This window comes from Theobroma umbraticum, unplaced genomic scaffold, assembly GCF_002168275.2.
Source record: "Theobroma umbraticum cultivar Fairchild unplaced genomic scaffold, ASM216827v3 scaffold_147.0, whole genome shotgun sequence".
In the NCBI taxonomy this organism is placed as follows: domain Eukaryota; kingdom Viridiplantae; phylum Streptophyta; class Magnoliopsida; order Malvales; family Malvaceae; genus Theobroma; species Theobroma umbraticum.
In genome coordinates, this window is record NW_018397259.1 from 2,636,740 (window position 1) to 2,655,535 (window position 18,796).

At 30.1% G+C, this 18,796-nt stretch overlaps 1 protein-coding gene across 6 annotated transcripts; it reads right to left on the reverse strand.

The window, feature by feature from the left end:
• Positions 1–9,419: 9,419 nt before the first annotated feature.
• LOC110414805 (FT-interacting protein 3) lies at positions 9,420–13,490 on the reverse strand. Of its 6 annotated transcripts, none has more exons than XM_021426218.2 (3): positions 13,200–13,490; positions 12,536–12,603; positions 9,420–12,160 (listed from the first exon to the last, which is right to left on the reverse strand). In XM_021426218.2, the coding sequence occupies exon 3, from the start codon at positions 12,120–12,122 to the stop codon at positions 9,792–9,794; it is 2,331 nt and encodes a 776-aa protein (XP_021281893.1). In that variant the 5' UTR covers positions 12,123–12,160; positions 12,536–12,603; positions 13,200–13,490; the 3' UTR covers positions 9,420–9,791. The 6 variants fall into 6 exon arrangements, with proteins under 6 accessions (XP_021281893.1, XP_021281891.1, XP_021281889.1 ...); XM_021426216.2 differs by having other exon boundaries at positions 9,420–12,166; XM_021426214.2 differs by lacking the exon at positions 12,536–12,603 and adding an exon at positions 12,604–12,701.
• Positions 13,491–18,796: the final 5,306 nt, after the last annotated feature.

Consider the following 18,796-nt stretch of genomic DNA (forward strand, 5'->3'; position numbering starts at 1 on the left):
GAGATTAAAACTAGGTTAAACTGAGGGTAGATTTACCAATTGAAACTCATGTATAACTAGTTAAATTGGATAAATATACATCAGAGAAATTAATAATGAGTTAAATATTTTGGTTAGTAGCCCATGCTTTTAAATTGAATAGCTTATACAAGTTTTATTGGAGAAACTTTAGCCTCCTTTTTCAAAAAAGAGTTTTGAAGGAAAAAAAAAATTCAACGCAAAACATATTTTTAACTCTTTTTATTAATATCAGCAAAACTCAATTCGCTTTTTGGCTGTTGCTTGTGATTGAACATGCAAGGATTGCCAACTTTGACTTTGGCTTTTACTTTACAAGTCGTCAATGCAACACGCATTGACTCAAGCCAATGCCACTCCTAACCTTTCACATTATGATTAATAATCGAAAATTTTCCTGTTTCGTTTTTCTTCGTCCTACAATTGTTTTGAATTACCTTTTGAAATTTAGATCAATAAGATAATGATACAATGTTGCAAATTAATCATTATTTTTAACTATTATGATTCGATTGTATTGATATTTTATATACAATGATGCTTGGTTTCCATGTGATACCAAATATAATTAATTCTAATTCTTAATGATTGAAAATGGTTTAAGTAAAATCATGTCAACTATGATGATTTTAAATTATTAATTAGTGATAAAAACATAATGACCTAGATAATATTAAAATATTAGTATAAAAATATTATTTTAATAATAAATCATTGTAATTGCCGGCAAGGGTTGGGCTCAGGCTACCTTAAAAGTGGTTAGCTTGTAAGGTCCGAGCTAGACCCAGCTTGACCTGACCCATGAACATTTTTTAAGGTAATCCAATGATAATATATGTGAGGTGGTAGAACCTAATTAGCCACCTAAATGAATTCTTTGTTTTCTTTCTTCCGTTCCTCCCATCTTTTGCCACCCGCCTCTAGCAAGGTTTTAAAATAACATAAGGGGCCAACAGACTCTCTCCATTCTGGACCAATTCCAGAGGGTGTTCCATCGGTGCTTACCCAACCCAGATCACACGTGGTAAGGCCACTAGCCCTCATACCTTGTTTCAATATGGCGTGTAGCATGATATAATCTAATCCTATCCACTTACCTTGTCTTATTCGCTTTCCCCACTTCCACCTATCACTATTCCAAATAGTATACATGTAAACCTATTAGCAAGTAGACTATGAAAATTAGCAATGCATGCACATATAATGTTGAAAGAAAAAGATTGGGTATGGGAAGAGAACAATAAGCTCTATATGGATTACTTCTTTCAATTGCATACCGAACGATCAAACATCTTGATCAAGATTATCCCTTGGATTTGATATTTGAAGCATTAATGATGTTGTCCCATATCAATTAACTTCAAAGAGATTATTAAGTTCAATGGTAAATTAATCATACGAAAAGCTTTAGTTAATAAGATATGACAGAGTCTTTTTTTTTATATATAGTTAAACTCTATTCCCCACAAAATCTAATGTTAAGTACACTGCTTTTTCAGGCTTAATTATCATATTCAATTGAGTTAATTACCTTTGTAATTATGCTAGATTATCAAAATATTAAAATTGTATTCTTTGGAAACATTATACTTGGTTGCTCTTGACCAATTTCCTATCAAACATGATAATCTAATCACCAAATGCATATGCAATAAATTTTTGGATTATCACCTTATATCCAAATCCCACTAATATGTTTTTTCTTCGATGAATAACATTCACTAAGAAAAACTTTTTAATAGTGTGATGCTTGGTAATGTAGTTAAGTATTGCATAGCTACAAATGAGAAGGTAACTTGTTCAATATTCAGCATAATTTTATTCAACTATCTTAGATCGTTGTTAAGTGTTAACGTATAATTATTTCAAATAATGTAGCATTTTCAAACGTCACTAGATGGTCAACAAAATAAAAAGAGTGCAAGCACCCTCTCATCAAGTGATTACATGGATTGCAAATCAACAGCAAGAAACGGATAATTGGGAAATTGCTTTATCTGGTAACTTCATTTAACATCCTAATTAGGGTTCTCTTATAAATTGTAATATATTATATTATATTATTTCTATATATATATATATATATATAGTTTCATTCAAAATTCTATGCAAGTTATAAAGGAATTTGAGTTTCAATTCTAATTCATTTGAAACCGTTTATTATTATTATTATTGCCATTTGAAACTATTATAAAATCAAGAAAGGTGGTGAATTTTAGTATATTCGGAGTCAAGAGCTCTACAACTTTACATATTACCTTAAATGATTGATTTTATAAAAAAATTAAGCTGATTAAAAAACAGTCCAACTACTATATTTAATGAATTTTTAACAAATCTTTACAAATTAATATAAGATATTGTGGTTTAGTTTTTCCTCTTTTTTTTATTATGATTTTGGATTAAAATGATGATAGAATTATATACGTGCACTATTATACACATGAGACTTTCGAGAAGTGTTCCGATTAGTCAAATAATGAATTTTATAAGCTAAAGTACTCAAATAGTCATTATCCTTATGCATTTTCGTCAATTTAATCTCTCGATTTTGAAAATTAAAATAATTTAATTCCTCTCATTACACCATTAATATTTGCTATTAGAGGTGATTACGTCGACGTCGATGTCAGCACTGACATGGTGGATATGCTTGCATGTAGACCTGTCACAATGGGCCTGACCCATGAGGTCAGCCCATTTTCTATTAAATATGAAGTGAATTGGGTTGAAAAATTTAAATCCATATTAGAACCGGGCCTAAATAGGTCAATCCATCAAATCAGTGAGCTGAGGTGGGTTGGGGCGGGCTAGCCCTATGGGCTAGAAAAAAAATTATTTTAATTAATTTAATAATTTAATATATTTAACTATGTAAAATTAATAATTTAATTACCAATGGTAATGCTTATTTTATATATTTCAATGTCTTTAATCTTTACTTGTCAAATTAAAAATTTTCATTTATATTAAAACTTATTATCTCTTTTTTTTTATGGTAATGAATATTATATGATAAATTAATAATGATTCAGACCTTGAGACATCATTTCGGTCTAAACAAGATTTAAATATTTGCTTGAGGATGAGGATTGAGGAAGATATAAATGAGTCTTAGAAATTTTTGTTAGTTGGTTATATATTTATGTTTATGGGATAGTAGTTTGTATTAAAGATTTACACTTTATTTATGTAATTTATTTTTTTATATTTGGTGTAATTTGTTTGTTTGTAACATATTTTTATTATTCAATTTATGAATTAAATCATAGAATAATTTTATTAATAAAAAATTTATTAGGTAAAAATAGACTAACCCAATTCAACCCATGGGCTAACAAGAGGTGGACTGAATTGAGGTTTTGATGGCCCATATAAAAATTGAGTTGACCCAACCCAACTCATTTTTTCAACCCATAAGGGCTTGGGTCGGGCCAACCCATATTGACAGCTCTATTCGCATGACAATGTCATGTCATTTTAACATGATATGTGATAGTGCTATGTGGCATTAACATGATGATATGACAATACTAATATGATATTGACATGATGATATAGTTATGCCGACATGGCATATTAAGAAAAAAAATTTTAAAAGAAAAAATTTGAACCACTCCATAGGATTAAATTTAATAAAAAGGTACAGTACAAAAACTAAATTAAACAAAATAAAAGTGTTTAGGGACTAAATTAAATAAAAAATATTTAAAAAATATAAATATTTAAATAGATGATACATATACTTATTAATAAGTTAAATGTTTAAGTGTTAAAAATATAAATATTTTCTTACTTGATTCCATAATAGATACATTAATTTATCTTTTTTACAAAAATTAAATTTGATTTCTCTTTTTATAAAAAAAAATTAATATTTTATAGAATACTTTTATAAAATATCATGATTAAAATCATTATCACTTCAAATTTCTCATTTTTTTATTAAACTTGATATTATTTTTAATGAGATTATTTCATAATCCATTTATAAAAAGAAACAAAAAGATTTAATTGCCTTTTATAATATATGTATAAAAATCAAAATAAACCCATTAAATGCTTTGATGACAAAATAATTTATCAAAAAATCATCTCATTTAACTTGCGATTTTGAGTGCTTGACAAAATGTTACTTTTCTTCTAAGATTAAAATTAAAATTGCCAAAAAAATCATCTCTCTTTTTCTCTTTCCCTTTCTGCAGTGGTGCCTCTAATTGAGTATTTAATGGTAGCTGAGTTGAATTATCATTCTTTAAAGATAATTGCACCTTTTGTTTCTTCTTGTGTTGTCACGTGACTGCAACTGCATTCATACCTGCACACTGCAAGGGATGGTGACGTCCTACCATACTTGTCTATGCTACAGGGAAAGGGAGCAAGTTTCTGCTAGGGCTTTCAATTGTATCCACAACTAGCACCAAGAAGAAGAGTTTCCATATGCAGGTTGCAAGAGTCACATATGTAGTTAACCTGATTGCTATGCAGTCTTTAGACTTATTTTGGAGTTGTTTAATAAATCAAATCAAGAAATTCCAAATTTAACTACTATGAGTTGCTACAACACTGGTAAACACACAACTACAGTAGTCAAACTAAACCTCTTATAGGAAGAGAATGATTTGAAGAGGCAGAGAGTAATACATTTTAATTTTAGGAACGTCCATTTCGAAACCTGAAAATGTACATCTTCTCTTGATAATTTAACAATGAAATTTCAAAGTACTTGTGGAAATATTACTATGAAAATATTTGTTTGGTTCAAAAGTAATAAATGCAATTTAAATTTTAATCTTAGAATGAAAGCAATATTTTGTCAAGTACTCAAAATCACAATGTTCAATGAAATGATTTCTAGGCAAATTATTTTGTCATTAAAGTATTTAATGGGTTTACTTTGATTTTTATAATTATATTAAAAAAAGGTAATTAAATCTTTTTGTTTCTTTTTATAAATGGATTATGAAATAATCTCATTAATAATAATATCAAGTTTAATAAAAAAAGAAAATTTTAAGTGATAATGATTTTAATTATGATATTTATAAAAATAACTATATAAAATATTAGAATTTTTTTTAATGGAAGGGAAATTCAAACTTAATTTTTACAAAGAAGGTAAATTAATATACCTATTATGAAATCAAATAATCAAGTAAGAAAATATTTATATTTATTTATTTAATACCATAAATCTTTTACACTTAAATATTTAGCTTATTAATAAGTATATGTATCATCTACTAAAAGATTTGTATTCTTCAAATATTTGTTTTGTTCAATTTAGTTTCTAAACATCTCAATTTTATTCAATTTAATTTATGTACTAAATATTTTTATTTAATTTAATCTTTATAACATAGTTCAGATCTTTTAAAAATTTCTTCTTCTATATGTCACATTATCATGATAGTATTACATCAGCATCGACATGTTATCGATACCATATGACATTGTTATATCATCCTAATAACGACACATAACATTATCACATCATCATGTTAAAATGATGTGACAAGCAAATTTGTCACGTTAACGTTAATATCATGATTTTTAAAGACAAATATTAATAGTGTAAAAGGGAGGAAAATTGTTTCAATTTTCAAAATCGAAAGAATAAATTGATCAAATTTTGAATATAAGAACTAAATTAATAAAAATGCATGAATATAGAGATTATTTGAATACTTTGATCAATTTTATAGTATATGAAGCCAATCTAAGGAAATGGTAGAAGGTAAAAAAATGCAAGCTAGATGAATATCTATTGGTGAGTTTGAATCTTAATTAAGGAAAGTAAGAATTTGCTTGCTGAGATTAAGAGCGAGGTAATTAATATCAATTGTGAAACTTTTTTCAGGTACTACCGAGATTCGAAGAGCGAGAAAGATACTTTTCTAGCAGTTGGGAAGAAAAACAAATAAGTGCAGATGGCAAAGAATGTAGAGAAATTATTTTTGATATAATAAAAGCTTCAAACATCCATTTAGGAATAAATGTGAAGTAGAGTAATTATCCTTAATTTCTTCTAAAGATGAGATTAACAGCACATTTTATTTCGTTGAATAAAGTTTGAAATTTGTGAACAGAGACCAATGGGAAGTATAAAAATAAGAATTAAGAGAGTTGAAAAGAAGATGAGTCCAATTTCGACACTCTATCTCTCAAGGCCTAGATCAAGCCGGATTCTTGGCCCTAGTACCAGGATGTGCAAAGGAAGAACAAAGAAAGATTTTCTAGATGACCACGTTTTAATGTTACTAGCTTTTATATATGGGCAATGATGTTAACAAGTTAACTAAAAGTATGTAGTTTATTTTTTTTTTGGATGTTTTAATTAATTGTTGTTATATCCAAGTTATGGTTACTTTGTTAATTTAATTATCCTTTATCCAAGATCTCTTTCTTATTTTTAGGGTGTATCCATTTCTGTTGTTTATTCTAGTAGGATAAGGTCATTAAGACTTTTTTAAATATCAAATATATGAAATATATAATTAAGTAATGTGCTCATTTTATTTCAATAATTGAGCAATTAGTAATCATTTCATTGAATTTTAATTTGATTACAGTTTCCATTTAGTTTATTTAATGTCCTATTATTAGTTACCACTAATTGTTGTTTTATCTAAAATAATATAATTAAATAGATCCAAATATAATTTTTTATTACTTATATATGTGTGTGTAAATATGGTATTATTATTATTATTATTATTATTATAGCATTCCAAATATCATTGCCCCTCAATATTTTTAAAATCACCGTGATGTAATGAAAACATAATTATAAAATATAAAATATTACGTAACAATTGTTCATAAAACCAAAACAAAGGATGGATTTTTCGGCTAATTTTTGGATCATTATATATAAGCTGACACGTGGTTAGTTATTGATTCCTCACTCTATAATTTTTTTAAAAAAATTTTTGTTTTTTATTTTATAATAATTAGCTAAAAACTCTTTAAAATTTTAGAAAAAACAAAAAAAAAATTCCAAATATTCATCCACGTAACCACCATCAACTCTGATTCTAATCAGAATTTTTAGGCCACCAACTCCCTTAAGTCCTAAGGGGGTTCGCTTTTTTTTTTTTTTTCTTTTACTATACAATTAAAAGAATAGTACATTAGATCAATAATTTATAAACTCACAACATAAAACCAAAAGTCAACAATAAAAACTTAATCGTAATATATTAAATATTAGAACTAAATTTTATTTTTTTTGAATTTCAATGTTTTTGCAATATTTTGCATGTGGATTAAAACTTTTTTATTGTTTTTATATTAAAGATGATCATATACATTCAAAAGCTAAAGAAAAAACTAATAAAAAACCTCAATTCCCATATTGCAAGACAAATATTTAGTATATAATAATTCACAAGGAATTTAAACAAAATTTATGTAAATTCTAAATTCATACATAATCATATACATGTATGTATATATATATATATATATATAATATAATATAATATAATTTGTGTTTGTTATATTCATGGCAATGCCAAGTCAATATCCAAGCTAGGTGTTTTTTGGTTGCCATTAAAGCCTTTTTTTCTGGGTCCTGTCGAAATAAATGTTTGATATTTTATAAAGTGCTGATGGTGGGTAAGAAAACTGGCATTTCTGATGTTTAAAGAGGATACAAAAGGAAGGAAGTAACAGATTTGGGAAATATGTTCCCAGCTCCTGGGTTTCCTTTTTTGATTCTGATAGGTCATGTAAAATGGTCCCAAAGCATGGATGACGGATCCATTGAAATAATAAATAACATATATATATATATATATATGTTGCATTAACTTATCTACCTCACATCATCCTTCAATACTTAGCTTTCTTGTATTGTACTTGGTACACCAGCTTCCACCCACAAATCTCCATCTTTTATGTGTTCCATTAATTTAACAGGATATGCTACCCCTTTGGGCCTTCGTCTCCTTAAATATTAGAAAAGATATTTATTTAATAGGTTTTTTTGGGTTAAACTATACTCGGTAACAGTGGAACTCTTTTAAAATTACTTTAATTCTGATACGTTATTAGATATATTTAACTAAAACAATTACCTAATACAATTATTATCATAGAGTTTTCCAGACGATCTAAACAAATTTAGACTTTTAATGCAGCGTGTTTACTTTATTTAAACATTGAAACGTTTCTATTGTTCATTAAATTGATGTAAATATTTAAATAAATATACTAATTATTAAAATCTGTTTATAAAATTAAGAAACTTTCATGGGTACGAGATAACTATAAAATTTGGTTAATAAACAGGATCTCGAGCAATTGCCACGTGGCCATGAGAGGAGAATAGGACCGCTTTGGAAAACAAGACTAGAAAAACAGTAATATTCTAAGGGCTCCCGCATTGGCAATTTGCGACCACGATCCGACCGCATCCACAGCTACTGCACAATTGACGAGAGGCAGAGGCAGAAAGAGAAGCTAACAAAAACAAAAGACCAGAGGAAGAAAGCAAGTTTACAGGCTGTAAAGGATGGGGTCGAGGGAGAAAAAGGTCCCCACTGCCCCTAGAACTGAGAATGGGGCAGGTCCATACAAGAATTCCAAGAAGCAATGAGCCATATTTCTACTCCTTTTAACAGTCCTAGCAGTCAAATTTTGCTGTTGAAAATCAGACAGGCTCCGGTGTAGAAGGCACTTTAACGGGTCTAGCGTGCTCTGCCATGCTTCTATGGGAGAACCCCACTCTGTTTTTCACTTTTTTCTTTTTTTTTTTCTCATCTTAGCTCATTCAGAAACTTTGAACACCACATTTTATGATCATCAGTCTCCATACTCATCTCTTGAAAAAAATGGTAAAACTTCGTACCAGGGTCATTGATGGCGTTAGCATCTGTGCCCAAATTGTTTTATCCAAAAACGAAACAGGTGTTTTACCAGCATTTATTATAATTTCAAATGAAACGAGAGACAACTCATAAGTCCGAGGCGACGTGCCCGTCCGTATTACTTGAATTTTCTATCAACTTGAAATAAAATAGTAAAAAGGACAAGACAGCAAGCCAGAAGATATATGTCCTTGTCACCCTCCAAACACATCAACATCTGATTCGCATTAGCTATGGTAGATATAGCACACATAAACAAATCGCTGTCACGATATCCTAGAGGGCCAATACAATAAATAATGCTACTTTTCGAGGAATGACAACAAACCAGCAAGAGATACTTAAAAACGTAATAAAAAATCATTGCCTGTTTTATCTGGTATAAATTAGCTTTGGGGTTAATCTAGTAAAGAATGCTTGTGCAGTCCCAAATTCCCAACGACATTCACATACATTAACCAAGATTTAATATTCACACGCTTCACGCCGACATGATATGCTCTAATCACCACGAGACAACAAACAACATGTCATGAAAGACGTACTAGGCTTGGGGTTACGAGTCCCCATCATTTTAAGTATCTGCTAGACGCAAATAAAGGATGGGGAAGGCTCAGCATTGGTTAAATTCCAACCACAACCTAAAAAATTACAATGAACATTGCCCATAAACTCAATTTTTAAAACAGAAATCCTATAGATAACATAAATGAACACAAATCCACAAAATCTACTACCTTCAGCTGAAGGTTACACATCATACCAGAACCCAACATCCCGCCGCTGAACATACAAAAGAAACAAGCTCCATTTGTTTCTGCGTCTTCTTGTCTGGATAAACAAGGGGAAAATTCCCAATTCCATACCACCTAGGGAACATCGCTCATAACAAAATATTCTTCATAACATGGAATCAGTTCTTGCAGGCAACCTCCTGAAGAAATTCAGAGGCACTGAAGGAAGCTTATGGCGAAACCTTGGATGTCTCAAGATGTAAAATCCTGCAAGAAGAGCCACAACCTGGAATGGAGTGACGTATAAAACAATGGCAGCAACCAGACAGAATATTACGAACAAAGCTGTGGCTCTTGGGTCTCTCCAGCTTAAAAGAGATTGCAGCCTCTCGCCCTGTGTGGCTAAGTCACCAACCACTGTCTGAATTCTCCCAGCAATACTTCTCAGTCGATCATATCTCATCCTGACAACATCAGATGGCCTAGATGTTGGAAATGTGTCAAATTCTTCATCCAGTTCATCAGGATGTGAAGAATCTGCATGAGAAAGCCGAGTGTCCATGTGAGGAGGATGCCTTGGCCTCCATCTATAATACCAAACCCCAATCAAGAAGAGGTAGAGGAAAATTGTCGGCAAAATAAGCTCAGGATAGAGGACTAGTATGATAAACAAGATGTGAATCAATACTGTCGTAATAGGATTTTTCCAATTACAAATCTGATCAAACCATTTTCCAACAGCAATTAATCCACCCAAAACATTCATAATTCTGAAAAAATTAGCTTTGCTTCTTCTCATGCTCCACATGTGTGAACCCACATCTAGCATATACTCAACCACCTCTTTTCTCAATGGTGGTTCAGCCCGTCCTAGCCTCATTGACACAATCTGTGTGGCCTGGTGCCTCAAGCTATCGAGCTGGCTAACAGTCAACGGATGAAGATAATGCATTTTTGGCAAAAGAGGATGCGAGTACATGTGCATCATATTGAGCAAGGAAGAGCAAGTAAACCTCACAGCCAAATGAATTTCACCCATCTTCTTGACCCCATTTGAATGTAGCACCAGAAGTGGATATGAGTGAGTGTAAACCCGATCGGTTTCAAGAGTGGAGAGACGAATTCTTACCTTCCCGATCTTAGAATCCTTTGCACCTGCAGCCTTGTCTCCTCCATGCAAATGCCAGTTATCAAATACCCCAATAGTTATGACAGTACAAGGATCGAAAACTTCCCATGTATACTGCTCATTCCATTTGGGTGAAAAGCTATCAATGATTGTCCTCGTTCGAACCCATTTTTGGCCATATTTTGCAACACAATAAGCATCAGTTGTCCCCCGTCCATCTTTTGTCTTCATTGGCATTAAGCCCTGTGCATTTAGAATCCCCAATTCCAGAACCCCAATGCTAGACTTCCACAACTGCTTTGCTGTCGGCCTCAGATCACTACTGTAATGGGTTGACTCATCCAGAACATGATAACCACCTTCCAAGCAGATCCTCATATGAATTCTGCTGGAAAACTTGGTCTCCTTCTTCTTCTCTCCTTCTACAATAACATGCTTCTCAAGATTAAACCACCTACTATTCACAGGTTTATGATCAAGTCTCCTGTCTACATATTGTAAAGGAATTGCACACTTCCCCAAAACTTCATCCTTGTTAGGAGCAACCCTGTCTTCTACACTAAGAATTAAAGGCTCCTCAAACGGTTCTGCTGCCACAAACATCAGATCCTCATTCCACATTGGATTAATACCCCTAGCCAGGGAGACCCTAGTCCTTAAAGCCTGACTTCCCAAGATAGCCCTGACAAAAACTTCCGGATACCGACCCTTATCACCTGGTAGCAAGTCCTGAGCCTCAATCACATTGACCCTCAAATACCAAAGCTTCGGAGAGAGGTATACTTTTGATCGAATATTCGCAAGACCATCAGCCCCACTGACTACAGCTGCATCAGAATGCCATGCTTCAGGAAATGCTTCATCAGCTTGAGTTCCCATCCAAACAGCCAACATCAACTCTCCCTTAGCCTTATTCCCCTGCCTATCCTCCAACCTATACCACTGCGGTGCCAGTGGACTATCCGGTGGAACCCTTTTTGGAATCTCATTGAGATCAAAGAAAACCCTCCCAATAAAGTCATCCTTCACAACATCCTTGTCCTTGACAGTAACTTCAAGCACTGAAGCCTGAAGCCTATCCTTTGAAAAAGCAAACACCTGATTCCACTCGGGATTCGTCTTCTTCTCAAAAACCCGGGTTTTACCCAAATAGTTTCCAAGCTTAACCTCAACATAAGGATCACAACTCCCTGTAACATCTTTCCCTGGTAAATCCTTTGCCTTTACAACCCGAACATACAAGTATTGCATCTGCTCTACCAAGTCATAAGTGCTCGTAAGCTTGTCTCCACTGACCTTTCCACCACCAAGGTGGGGACTGGTCTCCTTAAGCGCAAAATCATCCGGTGGTGGAGGCCGATGCATCATCTTTGGATTCAGACAAAGAGACCCAAAAAACCAAAAACCTGGAACTGAAGCTCAACAGTTAACAACTTATCCCCAAAAAACAAAATAATAGAAGTTCAACAGTTGACAATAAAAAAAGGAAAAATCAGTTCAAAAATTCAAAAGCTTTCCAGAAACCTAAAAGATCGGAACAAAATGGCCGTTAATAGAAGAACAAAAAATCACTGAGTAGCCTAAATACTTGGGAAACTGAAAAATAGGAAAAACAAAAAAGAAATTCAAAAATCCAAACATTTAAAGCAACACCAAATATTATAAACGACGCGACACCCATTTTATTATATGAACTCAAAATGACAATCGTTGAAACATAAAACGCAAAATCAGTCATGGAAGAGAAGTCTGGTAAGACAAAGACAGATAACGAAACTCACAAGGCTTTTCAAGTGAGAAACGTAAAGAGAGACTTCCTTCAAACTTTCAGATCTGCCAACTTTAATACCTGCTAAAGCATAAGAATGCATGAAATTAAGCTTTTAGATCCAATTGCTAAGAGAAGCTAAAAAACAGAGTATCCGCAACTAATCCCCCGTTTGGTTCCTGAGAAAATGCATGAAAATGTATGTTAATATCTCTGGTACGTCTATTATTTCTGATGGTGCCTGAAATAGTAAAACTATCTAAGACTTTTTTCTTTTATTTTCGAAGAGAAAAAAGTTTAAAACTTCAGATTTTCCTTTTGTTTCCAAAACCTTTCTAAGTAACAAACTGCTAAGCCAACAGTTTAAAGCATGAAACTCCAACGTCCATTTTTCATTCACCTCGTTTTACTCGGCAAACAAACACAAGTCAAGAAAACCATAATTTTAAAAACCAAGAAAAAAAAAACAGAACAATGAAAACCAAAACATCTCAACTAAAATGTCGAGAAAACAGACTACATAAACAAAGCAAAAGCACCAAAATACACTATCAAAGAACCAAAAAAAAACCCTAAAAACATCGAAAAGAAAAAAAAAATTAATAAAAGAGCTTATAGACTCAAATGCTCAGCGAAAACCCACTGAAAACACAAAAATGAAAAGATATATATTATACCTTGAAGATCGGTTAATAAAGAATGAAGCGTTTGGAACCAAAAAACCCAAGCCCGATTACATCAACGAAAGACCTATCAGCAGATGATGGAACCCAAATGGACGAGTAAAAGAACTTCCCTAGCCAAGGGAAAAAAAAACTTCTCTTCTTTCAAGAGAGTGAAAAACAAAAAACAAATCAAAGAAAAAGATAAGAACAAGAAAGCAAAAAAAACAAAGGTCTAGTCTACAGGGAGAGAGAGAGAGACGGTGCAGGTTTGCGTTTGCTTTTGCTTTTGCTTTTTTTCTCTTTGGTTGGGATCTGATGAATCTGCGAGAGAATACTCTCTTTCTCTTTCTCTGGGGCCCACCCTCTTTGCTTTGCTTTGGTTTGCTTTTTTCTCTGTTGGCGTACAGTGAAAGTGGGGACCCTAGAATTTCACGCGTGTGAGGAGACCGTGGTCGGGGTTTCGCACGTGTGGGCGACAGTTTTGTGTGTCTGTTAAAAGGTGAATTGTCGGAAACAACCCTTACGGCGTGGTGGGACATAGGCAAGAGTGATGTCATTTGAAGGTTTTCTCTCTTGCTTTTTTACCCCATTGGATTCCTTGCAACGGTAGGGATATTACGGGGATTTCACCGAATTTGTAGTGCTTTTGGAATGTTTTTCTTTGGTTGGACTGGACTTTTAAAGTCGTTATTTAAATTACGTAAGTTTTTTCTGATTAACATTTAACCTCACCAATGGTCTAGTTACCTTAAACGGGATCTCGTGTGAAATTTAATGCCTAGTTGAAAGTTTGTTCAGACTGTACTCTTTAACGTACATTTGAACTTGTTTTGAGATTTTATCTCCAATAATATTTTGTATTAAATGTAACAATTGATAAATAATATAATAAATTTTAGAGTAAATTGTATTATTAATGCTGAATAATTGCTTAATGTTTCATTTTCACCCACCATTTAAAAAATTCAATTTTTCCATTGATAAATGTTTTGGTAGACTTATACATTGTAAATTCACTTCATATTTTAATGATATATTAATAAATGAATGAATTTGAAACAAATTCAAAATATTGTAAACAAAAAAATCAAGTTTTTTTAAGTTATTAATAATAAAACTTTACGAGAAGGTCATAAACTAATTGTGAAATTTATCCTAAATTTTAATACATTAAAAAAAGATAATATGTATTTTAAGAATATTAAAGAGTACTTTTAAAACACTAATTAGTAAAATCTTTATTTAAAATACTGAAATTTAAGCTTACCATATTATTAAAGTGAAAATTAATGAAATTAATATTGATTTTTTTGAATACTTAAAGGAAGAAGGATTTGAACTTGTTGTTTTTTTAAAAAAAATTATATACTAATTAATAAATTAAATATTTAAATATAATTGATATTGATTTAATAATTATTTATTTTAAGTTAACAGTAAATGATACAATTGGTTACAGACTTGATTGAATTAAGCTTTAAATCAATATCAATTCGTTTGAAACGTAAATGTAATAATTTCGAAAGCAAAAAATGGAATTGACAATAATTTCGAAAAATTTAATTTCTCAAGGCCGGCTAAGTTGTTGTGATTTGGTGGGCATTAAACGGGCTTTATGGGAGCAATACCGCTGTCATAAAATTTCCACTTCATTTCAATTTCATCACCTAGGACATGCGTCAATGTACAGACGTCAGTCAACAAGAAACAAACTTAATACTTCGGCAAAGCAAGGTGATTACGTGTCAGTTTTTGAGGCAGGTTACATGGAAAATGTATGGGGCTAGGAGGGATTGAAGCCTCCACCGCCGTACAAGGACAAAACGATAGAGCTCCTATTGCCCAGTGGGTGGCCTTTACTGGACGGGATATTCCCTTTGTGTTTTCTTGGGCGCCACCTCGGAGCTGGCTTCGATTGCTGCGGCTGGAGCTTCAGAAGAAAGCCCTTCCCTCTCGCCCTGTATCTCGGATAATACGGATAAGATTCATAACAAGGCTAGGGGCATATGCAGAATTGCATCAAGCATATACTGGCTTGCTCGGCTTCTGGCTTTGATAGGTGCTTCAATACTCTTCCTTTTCCACTGCCTTATAGGAGTTCTCCTTTCATGCCTTTTCATTTTATTGCAAATGTGAATGTTACGTAGTAATCATATAGGGCATTTCTTTTTATGAAACAAATATATATTCTCACAAGATTTGCATGGTAAGAAAACAGAAATTATCTTATGCATTTGTCACGCTTCCAAGCCAAAACATAATTTAATTTCAAGAATCAAGCATATAATTCTTTGTTACAAATTAAATGATTAAAGAAATTTTAAAATAAAAGTCAACTGAGAATTAAAAGATATTGATAGGGTCCCAAAATAAATGAGTCTCTCAAAGTATGCCATAAAAATGTTGGGTTTGTGCTTCAGAAATTAACAAAAACCACTTGTTCCTATAGAGAGAAGAAAATTGAACCAATTGTAGTGTAACGGGCACGAGTAACGACAGCTGAAGCCACTGATAAAAGCCCATTTCCTATTAGGAAATGCCAAGAAATTTCTACTATCCATCCAATCATGGCTTTTCCAAGCTCATGCAACCAACAAAACTGCATTGGTTTAATCATGAAATTGTGTGAAATGGCAAGGTAATAATGCCTACAATTCAACATCCCATGATTAATATGGTGATGGAACTTTTCCATGGTCGGTTAGGCATAAAAGCGATGAGGACATTTTAACAGAAAAATAAAGGGGGGGTTAGCAGAAATGAGTGTTAGGTATGGAGGGTTCATCAAGCAATCAAAGCCCAGCCAGTTATTTCTCTTAAGTGGTATTTAGTATGTGATTATAGATAATATAATTGTAAGTAATGTAATTGTAAAAAAAATAACATTACAGTATTTAATATACAAGTAAAATAATGATTAAAATGTAAAAAAAAAATATTGTAAGGTTTGATTCATAAGTAATTTGTTGAAAATGTAATTTTAATTTTTAAAATTATCTCTATTTATTAAAATATAAATTTAATATACTTATATTTTTTATTATTAATTTTTATATAGTATCATCTCTTAAATAGATTTTTAATTTCATATAGTTTATTTTCATTTCTTGTCATAATCTTATATATTTTGTTTTCATTTCTTTAATATAATTTTTTATATTATATATTTTATTTTAATTTCTTTTAACTATACTATATAAATTTTTATTTCTTATATTTTATTTTATTTTAATTTCTAAGTCTTATATTATATATTTTATTGTAATATTTTTTATTTTAATTATAAAATTATAAAATATTTTAACAAAGTAATAAAATTGAAAGATAAATATATCTTTAATAACATTATAAAGTGTAATATAATATGATTGCATTAGTTTTAAATTACAATCATATTACATTCCTTAGTTATAATGTGATTACATTGTAATTTTATATTACAGTAATCTATTACAAAATAAATATTATAATATAATTTAATTAGACACTTTACAAAAAATGTATTTTTATTTTTTTTATACTAAACGTTTTCGTATATCGTTTAAACTTCAACCCTCTCTTCTTGGATTTTACAGTAAATGCGGGGACAGGATCCAAGTAGGGTACACTGTCAAATAAATTCTCCTTTTTTTACTTAAACCAAAATTTTGTAGTTAAAGGCATGTAATCAATGGAAATGTTAATGAAGGATCAAATCAAATTTACGCCTTCAATGCTGTAGTGGGAAATAGAATTTGTTTTTGTATGTAGCTGGATGAGCCTGTTATGTTCCCAAAGCAGCCCAGCCCATTCACACTTGTAAAGAAGGGGCGGTACTGGGCAATCAGATGTGGCCCATACACTGTCTGGTAGGGGTGTTCCTTCAAGTTTCATGTCAATGCCAAGGTGGCGGGGGAATCTAAATCTAATAATAGAATTGTTGGTGTTTTTGAGGCAAGCTGAGCCGTGAGTCTCGTTGAAGTTTGAAGTACGTAACCAAAGCATTTTGCACATGAATTTTGTGAGTAAGTCTGAAATCATTGATGATGAGAAATGAAAGTGTCACGGAATGTTCATGATTTTATTGCTTTTCTACCTTCCACATGTCTTTGCTTTGCTCTTTAATCGAGTTTTGGCAATACATATTAATGTGAAGCTGAAAAACTCTTACAGAAGATTTGATATAATTTAGGGTTGAGAAAAAAAAATTGAGAAAATTGAAAATGAATATCAATCGTAATGTTTGATTTGGTTTAAATCGGGTTTTTGTCACATTCGGTTTGATTTCGGTTCAAACATTAACAACATGTGCACATTTCGTTTTTATTTTTGTGAATTTGGTTTACAAGGTAAAATAAAAAGTAGAAATTATCCAAATTGAATTTGTATCTTTTGTTAATACTTATTTTACTTTTTATTTTCATAAAATTAAATATTTTATTATATTTTTAAATTTAAATAAGTTGGTTAAAAAATTAAATAATCAAACCAAACAACCTTTTGAATTTGGTTCAATTTTAGTATTAATTTTATTCGGTTTTGTTTAATTTTTTGAAAAATCAAAATGTGGTTGAAATTTTTTTGTATAACCAAGTCTGATAATATAATTTAAATAATTCAATTAGTATAAAAAGGAATTTATAGCACGTTTCCTTTTATACCCAACTACTGTTTAGTTCTTTTGTTTGGTTATAGCAATTCCTTTATTTTAGCTATTCCTTAAAATTGGGAAAAAGATCTTTTTTAACTACATTTACCTCCTTCCATTGTATTAGCTATCCAATGTTTAATGGAATAGCTTTAAAAGTTATTATGACTAAATTATCTTTTATAAATTTAGAAATTTACAACTTTCGAATATTAATAATTAAATTATAAATAAAATATTAATATTTAAATGATCAATTATTAATATTTTAAATAAATTATAAATTATTAATATTTTTTAAAAAAATAGTTAAATTATAAATAAAATATTAAAAATTTTAAAATATTAATGATTAGATTATAATAAAATATTAATATTTAAATTATCAATTATTAATATAATGATTAAATTATAAATTATTAATATTTAAAAATAAATAATCATAATAATATTTAAATTTTAAATAAAATATTAATACTTTATGATGTTAATGATTAAATTATAAATAAAATATTAATATTTCAATGATCAATTATTAATATTTTAAATAAATTGCAAATTATAAATATTTAAAAAATAAAATAAAATAAAATAAAAACAAACATAATAACATTTGAATTATAATAAAATATTAATATTTTATAATATTAATTGTTAAATTATAAATTAATAATATTATTTAAATTATAAATTATTATTATTTAAAAAATAAAATAAAATAAAATAAAATAAAATAAAAACAATCATAATAACATTTGAATTATAATAAAATATTAATATTTTATAATATTAATTGTTAAATTATAAATTATTACTATTTAAAAATAAAATAAAAATATAATAATATTTAAATTATAATAAAATATTATATTATATAATGCTAATTATTCAATTATAAATAAAATATTAAAATTTAAATTATCAATTATTAATATTTTAAACAAATTATAAATTACTAATATTTAAAAAATAAAAATAAATA

Bases quoted from the DNA above. Each gene is read 5' to 3' on its own strand.
- LOC110414805 (XM_021426213.2), bottom strand. From the start codon at position 12,625: ATGCATTCTTATGCTTTAGCAG. The intron at 12,167-12,603 runs GTATTAAAGTTG...GTTGAGCTTCAG, and splicing joins GCATTCTTATGCTTTAGCAG to TTCCAGGTTTTTGGTTTTTT.